At 42.5% G+C, this 20,167-nt stretch overlaps 1 protein-coding gene across 3 annotated transcripts in view; it reads right to left on the bottom strand.

Moving 5' to 3' along the window:
* The window catches only part of MCTP1 (multiple C2 and transmembrane domain containing 1), a 1,143,431-nt gene extending 1,123,732 nt beyond the window's left edge, over window positions 1–19,699 (bottom strand). For all 3 annotated transcript variants that reach the window (XM_077462382.1, XM_077462384.1, XM_077462383.1), the window contains exon 1: window positions 18,934–19,699. In XM_077462382.1, coding sequence (XP_077318508.1) covers window positions 18,934–19,440 — 507 coding nt within the window. In that variant the 5' untranslated portion in view covers window positions 19,441–19,699. The remainder of the gene's footprint in view (window positions 1–18,933) is intronic.
* Window positions 19,700–20,167: the final 468 nt, after the last annotated feature.

Below are 20,167 nucleotides of genomic sequence, written 5' to 3'. Positions count from 1 at the left end.
TCAACGGTCCTTCCTTACTTTGATCCTTCCTTCGATCAATCCTTACTACGACCAATCCTTCCAGCGACCGATGGACCGATCCTTCCTGCGATCGATCAATAAGTTGATTCCTCTTTTGATTAACATTTGCTTCCTGCGACCGATCCACCAATACTTCATGCAGTCAATCTGCAAAGGAGAGTATTCCTCCCTTTAGTTCCATTTTAAAGTGGAACTAAACTCATCAATTTAACTGTAACACAAAAAACAGTTACATTTATGGCAAGTCATGAATGGAACTGTCACAGTTGCTTTTTCTGTCAACCAACCTATCAAATGGCTGATGTAGCACCATGATAACTACAGATTGAACCGAGTCTAAGCTGACAGCTTCCTTGCCTGTAAAGAATAGGAGGGTTTAGTAAACTCCACTTTAACTCCCTAAACCCTAAGCTCAAAATGAATGCCCACACTACCCTAACCTCCCTTTCCGCCCAACACTAAGGACTACATCATAAAGCAACAGAAGGTTTTACCCCCTTAATGAACAGGCCCATTTTTTTTGCGATACAGCACTGCATCGCTTTAACTGAAAATTGCGTGGGAGTGCGACACTGTACCCAAACAAAATTGACGTCCTCTTTTTTCCACAAATAGAGCTTTGGTGGTATTTGATCACCTCTGCATTTATTTTTTGCGCTATAAACAAAAAAACATATCCAATAAAAAAAAAAAAAAATAATCGAAATTTCTCTCTCAATGAAGGCCAATATGTATTCTGCTACATATTTTTGGTAAAAAAAAACTCCCAATAAGGGTAACTTGATTTGTAGACGCTATAACTTTTGTGCAAACCAAAAACGGGATATATTTATGGCATTTTCATGTATTTATTTTTTACTTGTAATGAGTGATCAGCAATATTTAGCGAGACTTTGACATACAGTACAGTAACAGTGCATATTTTGAGCACTGATCACTGTATTAGTATCACTGGTCCCCCGCCCCCCCCCCCCCCAAAAAAAGTGTCAAAATTGTCAGTAAGGTGTTCGATTTTGTCCGCTGCAATATCAGTCCTGCAAAAAATCATTGATCGCCACCATTACTAGTAAAAATAAAATAAAAATGCCATAAAAATAACCCATAGTTTGGTTTGCGCAAAAGTTATCATGTCTACAAACAATATACGCTTATTGGGATTTTTTTTTTACTAAAAGTATGTAGCAGAATACATATTGGCCTAAAATTGATGAAGACTTTTTTTTTTTTTATTGGGTGTGTTTTATAGCAGAAAGTAAAAAATTGTTTGTTTGTTTTTTCAAAATTTTCTTTTTTTTTTATAACGCAAAAAATAAAAAAAAACGCAGAGGTGATCAAATACCAAAGGAAATCTCTATTTGTGAGAAAAAAAGGAAATACATTTTATTTGGGTACAGTGTCGCACAACCACGCAATTGTCGGTTAAAGTAGCGCAATGCAGTATTGCAAAAAATGGCCTGTTCATTAAGGGGGCAAAACCTTCCGGGGCTGAAGTGGTTAATTATGGAGTGGCTCTGGAGCATTAAGAACAAAACTTCATGGGATAGCAGAGCCTCTACACTGTGCCCTGATTTTTATGAATTAAACATAAAATAAAGGTCGCAATGTGGAGCGCTCACGATAAACAGGGGCCTAAATTACTCCTACCTACATTCACCTTGCTGGCGCTTGAAGTATCAACAACAAAAAGATAGCTCTCCTGAACCGAGAACCTGGCACCAATTGATACACTGCTCTTTGCTTGATGCCAACCTTCTTCCATAGTAAGGTCATTTTCTTCAATCATTTCAGCTGTTTGGCTTTTCCTAAAATAATGCTCCGTTAAGCTTCATTTCATTCTTAATTTTACTTATCCAAGTGAGAGAACCCATGGCTGGCTTAATATGTAGATATAGTACCATGCGTGTTAATGTGTTAAATAGATATGGGAAAATGCACCTAGAAATGTATCCAACAATTTTTTATTAAATACTCACTCATGCTGAATGATGCCCATCTTCTCATCTCTGGGGCAAAAAAGCTTTAATACAGCCAGCATTAATTTTAGGAAATAATTAAATGTTCTGTCAGGTTTTTGCTTCTTTCCATGATCTCAAAGAAGATATCTTTTCATATTTTGTGTCCCTGTGACAACTATGCAAGAAATTAAAGTGGTTGTAAACCCTTACAGACCACTTTGACCTACAGGTAAGCCTAGATTAAGGCTTACCTGTAGGTCCACGAAGTATCTCCTAAACCTATACGGTTTAGGAGATATTTGCAAAAAGACAGGCACCGCTGTCTATGGCGCATGTGCCGTAGACAGCGGCACGCAGGCGCACTGAGCATGCTACTGCTAACGGCGATATGCCGTTAGTGGTGGCTCCCGTACGCATGCGCTGGAGTGACGTCATCGCTGCTCCGGCCACTCACAGCACCGGAGCAGCGATACCCGGAAGAAGATTGACGCTTCGTGCTACAGGGGACAGTGGTGACATCACTGGCTCCTGTGTCAGGTAAGTGACACATAATGGACTACTATGTGATGCATAGTAGCCCATTATGCTTTACCTTTGCAGGGAGACAAAGAGGAAGCAAACCCATCAGGGTTTATTTCCTCTTTAAATTGTGGTTATCACCGGGGCAGCTAGCAAGAGAGCAGTAAAAATGTTGTTAGAAGTTCCTTTTCCCATACTTCGGTCTTCCCTTTTCGGACTCATCTTGGATATCTACACCTCAATAAACAACCGCAAATCCATGTCAACCATCTCCTATGTACATCTTTGGGAACGAGATCTTGCGACCTCTATTGATATAGAGGACTCAAACAAAGCCTGGTTAATAATAGCCAAATGCTCTTTTAAACATCCCATCCTTGAGTCTGCATATAAGGTTCTCTTAAGATGTTATTGGGTCCCTGCCTGCATAGTCCACGCAAATCCTGCATACAGTGACAGGTGCTTTGAGTGTGGAGAGCGCAAAGAGATTCTACAAATCTGGTGGTCTTGGTCATGGATTTTCGGCTTATTCCACAATTTGTTTCATCTGACGATCTGTAAGGATGCTCAGATGGCTTTGCTACATTTTCCAATGCCTGGCCTTTTCCAACACAAATCAAAAACTAGCAACCTGTCTTTTTGTGGCGGCTAAGCAGACCATAGTCAAGGCGTGGAGGAAGCCCTCTGTCTCTTTTCCAGAAGAGATCGTATGACTGTTTATGTTACAGGAAAAAAAATGACAAGCATTTTAAATGACCCTTACTCGAAATTCTTGAAGATGTGGGAACCTTGGATTACCTATGCTCTACCATCCTTTAGTTTAGGCTAATTAGAGGCCCCTTCCCCAACCTCTTCCCTCCATCTCTTTTTGTTCTTTACCCTCCACCTATTTCCTGGCTTTACATCGCTGGCCATACTTTTATCATCTTACTCGGTTCACCTAGATCCTGGGATAGTATGCTCAAATGGGCGTTATCTAAAGGTTGAATGATTTTTTGGTTGGCTTCCTGGATCACTATTTTGTATGGGACATTAGATGTGGCAGAATTCTCTCTCTACTCTAAATGTTCTATTTGTGGAAGTTCCTTTTCCCACTCTTCTAAAAATGCTCTTTTATTTTTCTCTGTCCCAGCTGGAGTGAATCCCTATCACCTGCTGTACTAACCAGAAACAAATGGAAATCTTCCCAATAAGGAAAAAAAAAAACTGTAAAAACCAGAGACTCTAGTTTTGTCTGGAGCGGGATTTTAAATTTGGTCTATGTTTAAATGGTATGTGAATTTTTAAAAACGTTGCTACTATCTTTTTTAGCCTCAAGCCCTATGTGACCCTCTCTGATTCTGTTTCACTTTGTTCCTTGGGACTTGACTTCCCTAATTCTGGGCTAAGCCCTGCCCACGCACTTGGACCATCAGAGCAGACAGTTTTCAGGATAATAATGGTGATAAAAGATATGTTTCATTTCCTGCTTTTAATGAAGAATTGTATGCTCTAAAGATTCAGACTGAAGTGTTAAAATATCTTTTCTAGAGGAAATGCAGTTCCAGTGCTAGTAAAAAAATAAAAAGGAAGAAGGAGCATAGAAATTTCTTCAAACATATATTTGCTAAAGGGGGATCTGCTGGTGTGGACCCTGATTCTGCCCTTTGGCATACATTCCATGCAGTGATTGTAGACAACCCATTCAGTATAAGGCCTCTTTCACACGGGGCGGATCAGTAATGATCCGCCCCGTGATGATCCGCTCGCTCAGCTGGGATCGCTCCGTTGTCCCCGCTGAGCCGGCTGCGGACAGGGCGGTCTCCGCACACTGTGCAGGGACCGCCCTGTCAGCTCTCCGCTCTCCTCTATGGGGATCGGATGAGCACGGACCGTCTGTCCGTGTTCATCCGATCCGCTCTGCAGACGGACAGAAAAATAGGATTTTCCTCCGTCTGCAGAATCGGACAGTTGCGGAGGCGGACAATAGCGGGTGTTTGCGGATGCTCATCCGCAGACACCCGCTATCCCATAGGGATGAATGTATGCCCGTATTTCATCCGCAAACGGATGGATGAAATACGGACATACCATCCGCATGTGTGAAAGGGGCCTAAAATAGAAATTAAAGGCAAATTAATTGTGTATAGAATAAGGAAAAAACACCTTTATTTCCCTTTTTTATAAGTAACCACATTCCCTATGTTCTCAGCTGCATAAGAGCTGGGGGGAGGAGAAGCAGCATAACACTGATCTTCCCAGCGGAAGGCTATCGGGGGCGGACAATTATGATCATTGAAGGACAGCAGACTGAGTTCTAAGCACACGAAACAGAACTTTCTGTTCTGTTTAGTGTGGTCAGTTTTAATTAGGAAAGTAGAGGGCAGGACCACCAGAGACTCAAAGGAAGCAAGAAAAGAGAACAGGATACTTTTCCCTACACTTACATGCTACAGCAGGCATATGTATTGTTGGGTTTACATATTCTTTAAAATCAGAGGTCTCTAAAGATATATCAATATGAGGTTCACAGTGTACATTTTACAAATATTTGTGTGTCCCAATCAGTTTTATAAAAGAATGAATAAAACTTAAATTAATGAATCAACGCGCTCCAAGAAATACATTTGCACCAATAACCCCCAATCACATCAGAGCTCCCCCTTTTATCATGGTCCCCATCAGAGTCCACCTTACTTTAAAGAGGAAGTAAACCCTGATGGGTTTACTTCCTCTTTTTTTCCCTGCAAAGGTAAAGCATAATGGACTACTATGCATCGCATAGTAGCTCATTATGTGTCACTTACCTGACACAGGAGCCAGCGAAGTCGCCGCTGTCCCCTGTAGTCCGCCGCATCCATGTTGCTTGTGGCGTCTCGCAGCTCCGACGAATCACAGCGGCGCAACCGCGATGACGTCACTCCCGCGCATGCGCACGGGAGTCGCGTCTCGCAGCTCCGCCGCTGTCATACGGCGAAGCCGCGATGACGTCACTCCCGCGCATGCGCACGGGAGTCGACAAATTAGGCAAATCCATTCTTGGATTTGCCGCATTTAGTGCGCCTGCGCGCCGCTGTCTACGGCGCATGCGCCGTAGACAGCGGTGCCCATTTTCGGGCAAATATCTCCTAAACCATATAGGTTTAGGAGATATTGCTTGGACCTACAGGTAAGCCTTAATCTAGGCTTACCTATAGGTCCAAGTTGTTTGGAAGGGTTTACTTCCTCTTTAAAGTCTCACCTTACATCAATGTCCCCATCAGAGTCCCCTCTTACATCAGGGTCTCCATCAGAATCCACCCCTTACAACAGAGACCCCTTTTTCACCAGTCTCCCCATACGTATCCCCCTTTTACATTGGTGTCCCATCAGAGTACCCCTTACAACTGTAAATAGGATTTAGAGCCAGGAGGAGGATTGGGTCTGGATGGGGTGGGCACATAGAACTAGTAGAGACCATCTGATCTGAATCACCAGCCTGTGCGCTGAGTTGGAGAATATGCTACTGAACCTAGCTGCAAGCCCAATAAAACACTGTAGCAGGCTGGATGTGGGCTACTTACTAATATTACAAGTTTGCAGGAATAAATTGCAGACATGCAACAATACACAATAGCAGAATTGGTTTTCACAAACACTTTACCTTTTATCATTAAAAAGCAGTCTCTGAGCTGCAGTTTGATGCCATCAATCTGTTGCAGGCAGGAGAAAGAATATCCTAAGGGCCGGTTCACACTGCAGGCGAGGCGAGGCGACTCCGACTTGCCTCGCCGCGACCTGCAGCGGCCTCGGCGGCGACTTGCAGATGACTTCTGTATAGAAGTCAATGCAAGTCGCCCCGAGGTCGCCCAAAAGTAGTACCGGAACCTTTTTTCTGAGTCGGAGCGACTCGAGTCGCTCCTCTCAGAACGGTTCCATTGTACAGAACGGGGGCGACTTGCGAGAGCGAGGCGAGGCGAGTCGTGTCGCCTCGCATCGCCCGCTGTGTGAACCGGCTCTTATTCTTTTTTCCCAGTGATCAGACTGCAACATTGTAACTTTGTAGCAGTCATTAAATAATTTGTCTCTCAGTACTGTGCCACATCCCTACTATTCATATGTCCATAAACAAATATATTTTCAGAGGCAGGACTTTTGAGGCACCACAAAATTAAAAATTTTTAAGAACAATAAAACTTTATTAGTACAGAATCTATATGAAAGCAATTAAAAAAATCAGAGACATAAAACAGTTCTTTTAAAATTTAGATGCAAAAGCAATACAATTTAAAAACTACCCCAAATGTATTTCTGACTCCATCACCCACTTAACTGAGTACCGTATATAGATTCCATAAAAACTCAAAATATGGTGTTACGCTCCAATAAATAAAATTAAAATAACCTAATTTAGTGAATCACTTAAATATACCAGTTAATAAATAAATTAAAAAATTTGTGAAGTAATCTAAAATTATACAAGTGCCATTAAAAATTCCTTAAATCAAACAATACATCTCTCGGTTCAGAGTGTAACTGTGCAGATAAATATAAAGTGCTAAGAAATCCTCAAATCTGCAAACAGCATAGTTCTTGATCAGAGTTTAAACCGTGCAAATCAATGTGCAATAAATATAAAGTGCAAAGTGATCAAACAAACGTAAACACATTCACAACGTGCAATCATATGTGACATATGTAAAGCAGTCCACAAAAAATCCTGTGAAAACTCAGTGAAAATTTTTTTTTTTTATAATTTTCAGGGTTGAATTTGCACCCCTGGTGGCAGTTTGCTGCAACCATTGTTAGTGATTTATTTAATTTATTCACTTGGTTTACAATTTTAGTAGCACAGGAATACACTATAATCTTTACTGTATATAGATTACCAAACTCTAGGTTATTCTGATATAAAAATCAATTTTTTACAGTGGTTGTGACTGATCATATAGCACAATATTTTTTTTCTTGGAGTCAAAACATTCCACTTCTTCAGAAGCTTAAAGGCTCAATTTTATTCCCAAAAATGTATTACTATTGTCAGCATGCAGTTGAATTTTTATTTTTCTAATATAAACTTCCTAAACCAGCATTGTACCCAATGGCAGCTTGGCTTTGCTGCTTCTCACAGTATGCCTGCCCATCATCTCTACTGCTCAGGCCCTCTCTGCCTAAATTGCTTATAGCCCCTGCACTCCAGTTTTCAATGAGCTAAGGAGCAGAGGCAATACACAATGTAGGAACCATAGTACAAAATGACACATTCCATGCTGGCCTGGAGCCATCACCATAAAGAAAAAAATATATAAACATCTTTGATTAAAACAGCGACATCTGCATCAGGGGCTTGATAGCTACTGCCAATTCAGGACTGATTCATTTTGACAAATGTCAGCCAGTCAACAGAGTCTGTGGACAGACACGTGCTTTTATCTGTCACAAACCTTCAGCAGCACTGAATGCCCGCTCGGAAAACATGCTGGATGAAGGGCAGCCCAGCAGCTCAATTGCATACTGGGTACGTTCTGGCCACTGGTCTAGTCTCATGACCCAGTAACCCAGTGGATCGTCTACTGGAAAGCTCTCCATGTCCATTTTCGCCCCTAGATAATCTTCCACTGAATGATGCAGAAGCAGTCTGTTTTTGCCCCTAGATAATCTTCCACTGAATGATGCAGACGCAGCCGATGGGATGTGGAAGTTGACAGCCTTGGGCATCGGATTAATAATTTTTTTTTTTAATGCATCACTCAGGCGGCCCCCTACCATGTAAAAAAAATCTACCTATCATGTAAAAAAGCTCCAAACTACTTTTTACATGATATTATAACCTACCAGAGTCTGGAAAGATGTAACATAAACTCTTCTTTAAAAAGGTGTTCTAAAAGTAGTACAGTTTTCCTTTAACTCACTGCACCAGATCTCATGGAACTGCAGTACCATGAGATTGGATACAGGCAAATGCAGCGTTTGCAATCTGCATTTGGAGTGTCAGTAAGATTATATTGACAGCCTCAGCAGATCGCACACGCAGTGCATCTTTAATGTGGTGCAAAAACATGGGCTTCCTGCACTGCATTTTGGTGTGAACAAGCTAAAAAAATAAAAAAATTCCTATGACATTTGAAAACATCTGCAAAATTGCCCAACAATATTTTTTCCAACACTGTTTTGTGCAAATTACATAGCAAAAATAAATAAATAATATTAATTTTATTAGGCCATTTCTTGCACTGAATGAATGGTTAAAAAACAAAAAAAAAAAAACAATGAAAACACACACACACACTTGGCCACTAGATGGCACTAAGTATCATAGGCAAGTCTTATTATGTTTTAATTGGCAAATGCAATATTATGAAAAAAAAAACATTATCCAGCATGGGAAATAGCCTTTTATTTTTTGCCCCTTTGAAACAGAAGGAACGTACATGCATTTACTGGGTGAATTGCTATGCAAATTGTTTAAAAATACACCCTATAAAACTTGTACCCTAAAACATGTATGTTAAATCACAAAGTATAATAAAGCAATAAGTTTGATCTTTAAGATCAGTGCAGATAGAACTTTCCAAACTTTCTGCAGTTCAGATAAAAAAAATAAAAAAATTTTTTTAAAAAAAAGTGTGTGACTGCGTGTTGTGTAATAGAGCACAGTTATACATGATCACATTAAACTTGCCATTGTACATTTGGAAGATCACACGGGTTCAAAGCCTAAAGTGATTGGTTGAGTGCTTTTTGCAAGACAACAGAAAAATGGTCAAATATCACCTAAAATTTTAAATTTACCAGCCAAACAGTATAAACATCTAACTGAAATAGCAAAAATGCTTCCTCACAATATCACAAACACAGAAAAGTAATGTCTCTTTTTATGACAAATGCTATATTGTAATGCAACACATTAAGATCCTTAAAGCAATATTAAACCCAAAACCAAAAATGTAGTATATGTCAGCCTACAATGTGGTGACTGCATTAGTCTTCTTTTTCTAGACTTTCCCCCCTCTGTAATACTTGGTGATCTGGCCAATAACAGTCCTCCTGTGTTAGAGATCCCCCCCCCCCCCCCAGGAGCAACAGAGACATCTCTGAGCAGTTGGGGGGGAGGGGGGCAGTGTTAGATCCACTAGCAGATTTAGATAACGCGACAAATTGAAGCCAAACTCCAACTCTCACTTTATAAGCAGTAACAGCAAACATTTGTTTTCTTTTGGGATAAAGGTTTTACAATATATATTATACATATACACACACACACATACATACACACATTAAATAAAAGCTTATCATTGCAAGCACCCCTGCCAGTGTTAAAAGGTTTGTCCCATCCCTGTAAACTTATACATCTACGGGACAGCTTGTTCTTTTGAAAATAACAGACTTACTAGCTAGATCGCTAGGTGAAAAAAAGAAAGCCTATAAAAGAAAACAAATGCAGCCATCACATCTAAGAATTGGTAAGCTACAATATCATAAATGTATGCTGGGGGGTTTAATACTACTTTAACAGTGTATAAATTACTTATTGTCTATCTGACCCTATAGAGGTTTCTGATGTATCTATTGTATCCAATGAAAATGAAATCCAAAACATTTGTTGTCAAGTCTCTCAATAGTTGCACTTTATTGTCAGGCCAAATCAATGGATTTGAGCACTTGCATTATTGTCCTGCAGTGCTGGCTTTCTGTGTTCAATTCCCACCAGGTGATTTAATATGTCAGTAGGTTAAGGTGCTTCCATTTAAACCAGCTGTACAATATGTTCATTTGTATGCACACATTGTAAGCACCTTTGGTGACAGGGACTATAGTGTTTTGTATAATGTATGGAAGAATATGCCGATCTTATAAAGACAGGAAAAAACAATAACAAATCCATCTTTATGGGCAAAGCATTCAATGCATGGAAACAAGCAAACTCTCGGCACCTCCCTTCGTGCAGAATGATTACGTCAAGAACTCTGGCAAGTAAATTGAAATATGATACACAATGACAATGATTTACAGAGCTTATTGATCTGCCATCCAGATATTTTAAATTGGCTGAAGATGTAGAAGAACTGCTTTAAAGATATTCTAATCAGTCCTGTGGTTGCTGAGATGCATGGTCAGATAGCTTCCTTCCCCCCCCCCCACTGGTTTAGAACCACAATTCTATCAAGCAGATAAATGAGGGCTTATTGACAGCACAGTGGATATTGGCTATCAGCTGGCAGACAGATCACACAGTCCCGCAGTGCTGACTGATCATTTACTGTTGTAAATTATAAGTCAGCCTTGCGGGGCTGTGTGAACATACACTGCACTGGTGGATAGCTCACGCAACCCTGCAGCGCTAATCAATATTTTACTATTGTCAGCTCTGCAGGGCTGTATGATCTGTCTGCCACCTGCGATTAAATGCACACTGCACTGGCAGATAGTGCACACAGCCCTGCAGAGCTAATCAATCTTTTACTAGTGTGAATGAGAAGTTAGCTCTGCAGTTCTGTGTGGCCTGTCTGCCTCCTGCAAATAAACATACACTGTACTGGCAGATAGAAAAAGTTTGATTAGCTTTGGGAGCTATTGTGGATAAACAGTCAGCATGGGCAGGGCTCTGCAGGACTGCCATCAGAGGGGGTACAGCCCATACACTTGTAAGAAGCCCGAGCTTCTCAAAGGACCCAGCCACCTGGCAGGGATGAGAGAAGGCAGGTGCAGGGGAGTTCCATGGCTGCTTCTGTATGTGTGTGAGTTGGCAGCTGCCACTCCCCGGTGTCATTGAGCTCACATCGGGCTCTTTGCTGCCACCTCTGGCAACTTTCTACATGTACACTTCTCGTGTGTGCTGCCTGTACTGTATCCTGGACTGGATACAGTACTCTCCTATTTGCGTCTCAGCCACATGTGCAAACAAGAACTAGGACTAGGAAGACTATCTGACAAGTAAGGGTTGTTGTACAAGTGAAGGGGGGTGTGTGGCTGTGTACTTTGTCTGTATGTGTACATTTGTGTGTGTGTGTGCATGTGTGCGCACATTCCTGTGCATGTGTGTGCACACACATGTCGGTGCGTACATGTGTCATATATACACGTGAGGGGGCTGAGAGAGTACAGGTGTGGTGGGGGGGCTGAGGCACCAAAGGACTTGGTGGGATGGCTAGTGGTCAAGCCCAAAGCTGTGTAAGGGGCCCCACAATTTCTGATGGCTGGCCTGGGGCTCTGAACGAAAGGAATGTACATAGAGGGCGGGGATGGGGTGGTGCCTAGTGCTGTGCTGTAGCTCGAACATAGGAACACCCATAAATTGGGCTTCAGCCTGGGGTGGGAGGACTAGAGCACAGGAAAGATACATGTGAACATTGTAGAGTTTACACTGCGGAGCCTGCCCTAATGAATGACTTCTTCATTCTTAGTTTCAGATCAGAGTATCCCATGATTGTGGGCTCGTTTTTAACACTTTCACTGTAACCCCTTCACCTCCTTTGCCTTCTGTGTATGAGCTGTACATGTACATTAATGTATCTAGTGCCCCATACCCAGCTCCATGTTTTAACCCTGTCATGTCTCTTAATTTAAAAAAAAAAAATGACCAAGAATTTGACCACCTTGGGGTGTCTACTATTAAACAAGGGTTCTCAATTGTCTTGGCATTTTTATTTGATATGCTTTATAATAAAAAAAAAGTGTTGTTTTTTGTTTTTAAATTTTTGGTCTTGTTCCTTCAAATAAAAAACAAAACAAACAAAAAACAAACCCAGTGTTTTTTAAAGAGAAACTTCATTGTTAGTCTGGTGCATACGCAAGTGTCCTGAAAGACTTTGTCTAGCCAGAAATATACACGGGGGGAGTTTCTAAACATGCCAAGTGTTGGGACTTCCATACTAGCTCTGTTTTTATGCATGCGCGGTTAGCCATGTGCAGAGTTATGTTGGGACCCAAAGCCCAGTGGCAAATCTGCACATGCACAGAATCCGGGGGCAATCGTCATTTTTTCATTTTGGATAGAGTTAGGGCGAGTCATAACCCCCCCTTTTTTGCCATTTGTGTCCCATTGGGGAGATTTACCTTCACTTCCTGTCCCATAGCCAAAAGAGGAAGTGAGAGGAAATTCCTGCAAATTAAGGCAATCCCTTGGGGACCTCCCAGGTCATCAGAACTAGTGTCCTCATTAGAGGGGAAATCTTCCATTATTTGTCTGTGGACTACAAAAAATTTAGGATTTTATTTTACTTTCACTTTCAGTAATGGGAAACAGGACAAACGGAGAGGGTGAACTGGTGGCAGACAGCAATAAAAACCCAGCAGAGTAATTTTTCTGCACTCGATTCAACCCCCCCCCCCCCTCTAAAAAAAAGTTGAGTACAGTGTAGCATGACTGCGTATTTGTCAGTTAAAATATCACAGCACCAAAAAACTGAAAATGGCTTGATAATGAAGAGGTGCTAAAGTTAAAATGTTAGTAAACTCACAGTAAAATCAGTCTGTATATGCAGTAAAGCATGCTTGTTATACTCCCTGTGGAACCCAAGGGGTCAATCCTCTGGATTGTGTGAAAAGGCTGTTTTATCCCGTCTTCTCTGATCCTCCCCTTCTTTTACTGTCCCCAATCCATCTGCTGATAGAACATAGCCGTGGGAGCACTACACACATGCTCATTTTGTGTATTGCTAGAGAATCTTTTTTTTTTTGGGAGGATGCATGTGATCAGCACAGGGCCAATCGGCACTGTCCAGACAGAGGGACAAGGGTCCTGCAGCCTCATAGGACTATCAGAGGTTTATGATGCTGGGAGGTGGACGGGGCTTAAGATCACCTGACTACCGTGATTGTCATGTGGTCTGAAAACTCCTGATTGCAACGAGTGATCCGGAGCTTTTGGTTAGGCGGCGATAACTGTGCTAAGAACGCCCAGCATAGGTTTATAGGCAGCAATTCATGCAAATATGTGGCCCATCGGCGCTAAGGACCATGTGCTGAGAGGACATATATTTGCATACAGCCGGCATCAAGGGGTTAAAGATGTCCTCACTTAGCAATAAAATGATACAGAGTGTCTCTCGTTTATATTTCTGAAAAGACGAGACATTCCCTTCCAATGAAACCTGTACTGATGTGTGGGCTTCCATTGCTGACCTCCAATTGGAAGCAATAGCTACAGCGCCGTAAAGTATTCATACCCCTGGAAATCTTCCACATTTTGTCATGTTACAGTCAAAAACATAGATGTATTTCATTGGGATTTTATGTGATAGACCAACACAAAGTGGCACATAATTGTGAAGTCAAAGGAAAATGATAAATGGTTTTCATTTTTTTATACAAATAAATATGTGAAAAGTGTGGCGTGCATTTGTATTCAGCAACCCCCCACCCCCGAGTCAATACAAAATAGCTCAAGCTCTGTCAGATTGGATGGAGAGTAATCAGGAAAATTTACAAGTCTTGCCACAGATTCTCAATTGGATTTAGGTCTGGACTTTGACTGGACCATTCTTAACACATGGATATGCTTTGATCTAAACCATTCCATTGTAGCTCTGTCTGTATGTTTAGGGTCATTGTCCTGCTGGAAGGTGAACCTCCGCCCCAGTCTCAAGTCTTTTGCAGACTCTAAAGCCCCATACACACTATCAGATTTTCTGATGATTTTTGTCTTCAGATTTACCAAAACCATGTAGTGCATCGCCTGCCTGATTGCATACACATTGCAACTCCTAAGGTTTGACCTCATATTATATGGTTTTGGTAAATCTGAAGGAAAAAATAAATCAGCAGAAAATCCAAATGTGTTTGTATGGGGCTCTTCTAAGATTGCCCTGTATTTGGCTCCATCTTTATTCCCATCAACTCTAACCAGCTTCCCTGTCCCTGCTGAAGAAAAGCATCCCCACAACAACAAGATGCCACCACCATGTTTCAAGGTGGGGATGGTGTGTTCAGGGTGATGTGCAGGGTATATTATCCGCCACGCATAGCGTTTTGCTTTTAGACCAAAAAGTTACATTTTGTTCTCCTCTAACCAGCACCTTCTCCCATGTTTGCTGTGTCCCCCACATGGTCCCTTGCAAACTGCAATTGGGACTTCTTATTACTTTCATTACACAATGGCTTTCTTGCCACTCTTCCATAAAGGCCAGATTTGTGGAGTACATGACTAATAGTTGTCCTGTGGACAGATCCTCTCACCTGAGCTGTGGATCTCTGCAGCTCCTCCAGTTACCTTTTCCTTGCTTCTCTGATTAATGCTCTCCTTGCCTCGCCTGTCAGTTTAGGTGGACGGCCATGTCTTGGTAGGTTTGCAGTTGTGCCATACTCTTTCCATTTTCAGGTGATAGATTGAACAGTGCTCCGTGAGATGTTCAAAGCTTGGGATTTTTTTTTATATCCTAACCCTGCTTTAAACTTCTCCACAACTTTATCCCTGACCTGTCTGGTGTGCTCATTGGCCTTCATGGTGCTGTTTGTTCACTAAGGTTCTCGAACAAACCTCTGGGGGCTTCACAGAACAGCCATATTTATACAGAGATTAAATGACACACAGGTGGACTCTATTTACTATTCAAGTGACTTGTGAAGGAAATGGGTTCCAGTAGATTTTAGTTAGGGGTATCAGAGTAAAGGGAGATAAATACAAACGCACGCCACACTTTTCGGATATTTATTTGCAAAAAAAATAAATTGAAAACTATTTATCATTTTCCTTCCACTTGACAATTGGAAAGCTGCATGATTAAGCATTAGGAATCGAGATTGCGATTCTTTCCCACACACAATCTTCTTAACAAAGCATTTTCCCGATTCTAAGCAGAGTTCGCTGCTCAAGCTGACAGCTGTAAAACAAAAAAAAAAAAAACACAACAGGCAGTCTGCAAAGTTTCACAACATTCCTCAGCCTAAACTAACTATAAACATTGTAACGTTTTGTTCTTTAGATCAACGGAATGAACTTTGGTCTGTAAATGAGGGAAGTTTAACCACTTAAAGACTAAACCGTTTTTCTAACACTTGTTGGTTTCAAGTTAAAATCATTTTGCTAGAAAATTACTTAGAACACCCAAACATTATAAATATATATATTTTTAGCAGAGACCCTAGAGAATAAAATGGTAGTTGTTGCAATATTTTATGTCCTACTGTATTTGCGCAGCCGTATTTCAAATGCAATTTTTGGAAAAAAATACAATTTAAGGCTGCCTTCAGACTGGGGTGGCAGGTCTGTTAGCGGTAAAGCACCACTAGTTTTAGCGGTGCTTTACTGTCCTTTTAGCAGCGCTTTTTCGGCCGCTAGCGGGGGCCGCTTTTAACACCAGCTAGCAGCCAAAGAAAGAGTTAAGACTTCGGAAGCGCTGTACATTCATTCCCATGGGCAGGGTGGGTGTAGGAGCCCTGTATACAGGGCTCCTACACCTTCCCAAAGATGCTGCTTGCAGGATTTTTTTTCTTCCCCAGTGTGAAAGCACTCAGGCCTTAAAGGGGAAGCATGAGAGGCAGTTTTCAGGTGCCTTTTTTTTAGCACTAAAATGCCTGAAAACTGCCTCAGTGTGAAAGGGGCCTTATGAATTAAAAAAAAAAAAACAGTAAAGTTATCCCAATTTTTTTGTATAACGTGAAAGATGATGTTATGCTGCGGGAATCGTGAGAGAATCGCAATCTTTATTCTAAGCAAAAAAATAGCCATTCTGCTTTTTCCCAGAATCGTGCAGCTCTATCTCAAGGCACTGCATCTCTAGCTGATCTGACTTTAATATTTTCTGACTCACTGACCCAGAACAAGCCGCTGATTACAGAGTCAGAGTGAAGTAAGGACTGATCGGCATACCTGTTCCAGCTCAGCACCTCAAAAACTATTAAAGCCATTGGATTAGCAATACAGCCAGACAGGCACCTAGAATAGAGGTCAGCTATGGCAGACTCCACTTTCCCTCAGTATAGGCTCCATTTAACATGAATTTCTGAATAGAGTAGGAAAGGGTTAGAACATCTGTGGGGTTTTTATTGCAGCCTGTGTTTCTGCGGGGGCGATATACCCTGTCTGTGTCCTAGTGACTAAAGTGATTGGAAATCCAACATTTTACCCTCACTTTAGAGAGATTTCCTTTCACTGCCTGTCATTTGGGTAGAAAATGAAGAAAAATCTCCCCTTTTGGCTATAGAAATTTTTTTTTTTAAAGGGGGTTTTAACCTTTACTTATTCTATCCAACTGAATCCAGCATAACATCCTAAACATGAATCCTCCTTATGTCGATCAGCAAACAAATGTTTAAAGTGATACTAAACACAATGTTTACATTGCCCCTTTTATTTCTGTATATGGGTGATGGCACTGCAATTATTATATAGAGCAGCACGATTCTGGCCAAAATGAGAATCAGAATTTTTTTTTGTTTAGGATAAAAAGATTTTGATTCTCTCGTGATGTAAAATCTTTCACATTATAAAAAAAATTATAAATAAAAAAAAGGAAGAAGAAAGAAGGAAAGAAAAAAAGAAAGAAAAAAAGAAAAAAAGAAAGAAAGAAAGAAAGAAAGAAAGAAAGAAAGAAAGAAAGATCTTAGTGTTTTTTATTATTAATTTAAGTGTAATTTTTTTCCCCCAAAAAAATGCATTTTAACGACTGCTGTGAAAATACAGTGCGACACAAAATATTGTAACAACCACCATTTTATTCTCTGGGGTCTCTACTAAAAAAAATATATAATGTTTGGGGGTTCTGAGTAATTTTCTAGCAATAAAAAAAAAAAAAAAAAGTTTTTTAACTTGAAACCAACAAATGTCAGAAAAAGGTTTAGTGTTTAAAGAGGGATTCCACCTACAAAAAAAATATTAAAAGCCAGCAGCTATAAATACTACAGCTGCTGACTTTTAATAAATGGACACTCACCTGTCCCAGGTTCCAGTGATGCCGGCAGCCGAGGCTGATCGATCGCTCGGCTCTCGGCTGCTGCCGCCACCATTCTAGGTGAGGGAATCAGGAAGTGAAGCGAATCGGCTTCACTTCCCGGTTCCCTACTGCGCATGCGCGAGTCGCGCATGCGCGAGTCGCGCAGCGCAATAGGAATTGTCTGCGCTGTCTCTGAGACCCGTGTGTGTCCCAGCAGACAGCGTGGCAGGGCAGGAAATGGCGTAGTCTCCCATGGGAGTCTATGCCCGGAAGTGGGTGTAAATACCTGTATTTGACAGGTATCTGCACCCCCCTCCCCCCTGAAAGGTGCCAAATGTGACACCGGAGGGGGGGAGGGTTCCGATCAGCGGAAGTTCCACTTTAGGGTGGAACCCCGCTTTAAGTGGTTAAACTTCCCTCATTTACACACCAAAGTGTATTCCATTGATCTAAAGGACAAATTGTTACAATGTTTATACTCCACTGCTAAAGAATGTTGTGATTCTTGGCAGACTGCCCTTTTTCTTTTTCCCTTTCTTTTGATGGCTGTCGGCTTCAGCATAGAAAGAATTGGGAAATAATTTGTCAAGATCGCAAAGGGGAAAAAAAAAAAAAAAAAAAACGCAATAGCGATTCTTAATGATTCATTTGCAGCTCTCATTATTATTATAATAATAATAAATAAATCCAAGTACATTTTTCCTAATTGATACACAGTCATCACATGATCCAGATCTTTCCCAGCCTGTCTGCAGGGAAACATAAGCAGGAGGAGCTTCTAGTCCTCTGCTGCTGGTCACATGTTCAAAAAATAAATAGAATACTGAATATAGATAAATAAAACAAATAAACTGTTTTAAATCAAACAAATATATTTTAAATCAAATGTTTATTATCTTTTTTGGCAATAATATGGTGTAGGCAGATTTCTACCAGTCACAGGTGGTGTCATGCCCCTCCAGCCTGTGTCTTAGAACAAGAAGGAGGTGAAGTCTCCATCAATCTACATGTAATATCCCACCCCCACTGTGTTTAGCTTATTAGTGGGCATGAAGGCAGAAGGAGGGAGTGGGCTGTCATTTACCACTGTGTATAGCCCATGTGTGTGACTCTATAATCACATGGACTGCTCAGATCTGATAGGGAGGAAATGCTCAGCATAGAAACTCACTGAAAACTGATTTTTACATGAACACAAGCTGATCATTGTAAGCACTCCTATTGGTGGTAGTTAGTCTTATTCCTCTAATAACTTGTAGCCCTCCAATTTTGTTGTGGAACTACAAGTCCCATGAGGCATTGCAAGCCACTGACAGTTACAAGCAGGGCTCCCAAAGGCAGAGGCATGGTGGGATTTGTAGTTCTGCAACAGATGGAGGGACATATTTGGAGCTCCCATGAACGGTCTAACTGCTACATCTGCAGGACAATTTAAAAATCGGTCTCATCCAATGAAACTAGAAGAAAGAAAGCTTAAAGAGAAAGCAGCCAGGACATGTAAGAATCTGCGATCTGCTATATTATAACGGGGTTAACCCCTGCAGTGCCATGTGTGGAGGAGGAGAGCAGTGATGATGATGATCCCCCTCCCCTCCCCCATCACTCACCGTCTGCTGGCCGGTGTCTTGGGTCCGGGCGGGGAGGAGATCGATGCTCTCATTGCCGGGCAGGGAGGAGCTCTTCTGATGGGACAGATGTTGTCCTCTGGCCGGCTCCCCGTCCTTGTTCCGGTTGGACGGTAGAAGGTGATCCCGCAGGCGGCGCAGAGTAGAGCCAGTGTCCGGGGTAGAGGCGATACTGCCGGGGCTACTACAGGGGGCGCTGGAGGGTAACGAGTCAGCCCCGGAGCAGCACAGGTTGGGTTGGGATGAAGAGAAGACCCGGTCCAGCGCCTGCTTCCTCCTCCGGATCCCGCTCCAGCGGATAATTCCCGGCACCACCTCCTCCATAGCGGGCCCCTCGGCCGGCTCCTTCCTCCGGTGAGGAGGGGGTGAAGGGCACGGTGTCCCCGCACTGCGGCGCTCCGGCTTCCCACCTTTCCTGGACCGGCCCAGCTGGAGGTTCCTGAAGAGCCGGGCCTGCAGAGAGGAGCCCGCCGTGTCCGCCGGCTCCATAGCGGACCCCTTCCTTCTGGTCCGGGAGCGCCTGAGCGGCAAGCAACAGGAGAGCTGGGACCTTGGAGGCTTCAGCCCAGCCCAGGAAGAGCCGCAACTAGGGGGCGTGAGAGAGAGGAGGAGCCCCGGGCTCCGCACCACTGCCGGACACCCGGGCCGCAATAGACCATTATTTACCCGACAACCTTCACCGACCCCGTCCGCTCATCCTCACCGACACACCGATCTCCTCCAGCAGCCGGCTCCGTCCGAGCAACACGTGGAGGGGCGGGGACTCCGCGGCTGTGTTTACTGCACTGTCATGTCACAGGCTGGTCATCCGTCTACACCCCGCCCACTCACTGAGATCCGGGGGGACTCAGGGATCCCCTTCTTCTCTGAGATCCACGGGGATCCCCCTTCTTCACTGAGATCCGGGAAACAGGGATCCCCCTTCTTCACTGAGATCCACGGGGATCCCCCTTCTTCACTGAGATCCGGGACACAGGGATCCCCCTTCTTCACTGAGATCCACGGGGACCCCCTTCTTCACTGAGGTTCGGGACACAGGGATCTCCCTTCTTCACTGAGATCCACGGGGACCCCCTTCTTCACTGATATCCACAGGGATCCCCCTTCTTCTCTGAGATCCGGGACACAGGGATCCCTCTTCTTCTCTGAAATCCAAAGGGACTCCCCTTCTTCTCTGAGATCCAGGGGAAACAGGGACCCCCCTTCTTCACTGAGA

This window comes from Lithobates pipiens, unplaced genomic scaffold (assembly GCF_037356315.1).
Source record: "Lithobates pipiens isolate NorthernLeopardFrog02 unplaced genomic scaffold, aLitPip1_a1.2 Scaffold_3, whole genome shotgun sequence".
NCBI classification, from domain to species: domain Eukaryota; kingdom Metazoa; phylum Chordata; class Amphibia; order Anura; family Ranidae; genus Lithobates; species Lithobates pipiens.
The sequence above is the reverse complement of the archived record's forward strand: the minus strand, read 5'-3'. Positions and strand labels throughout refer to the sequence as shown.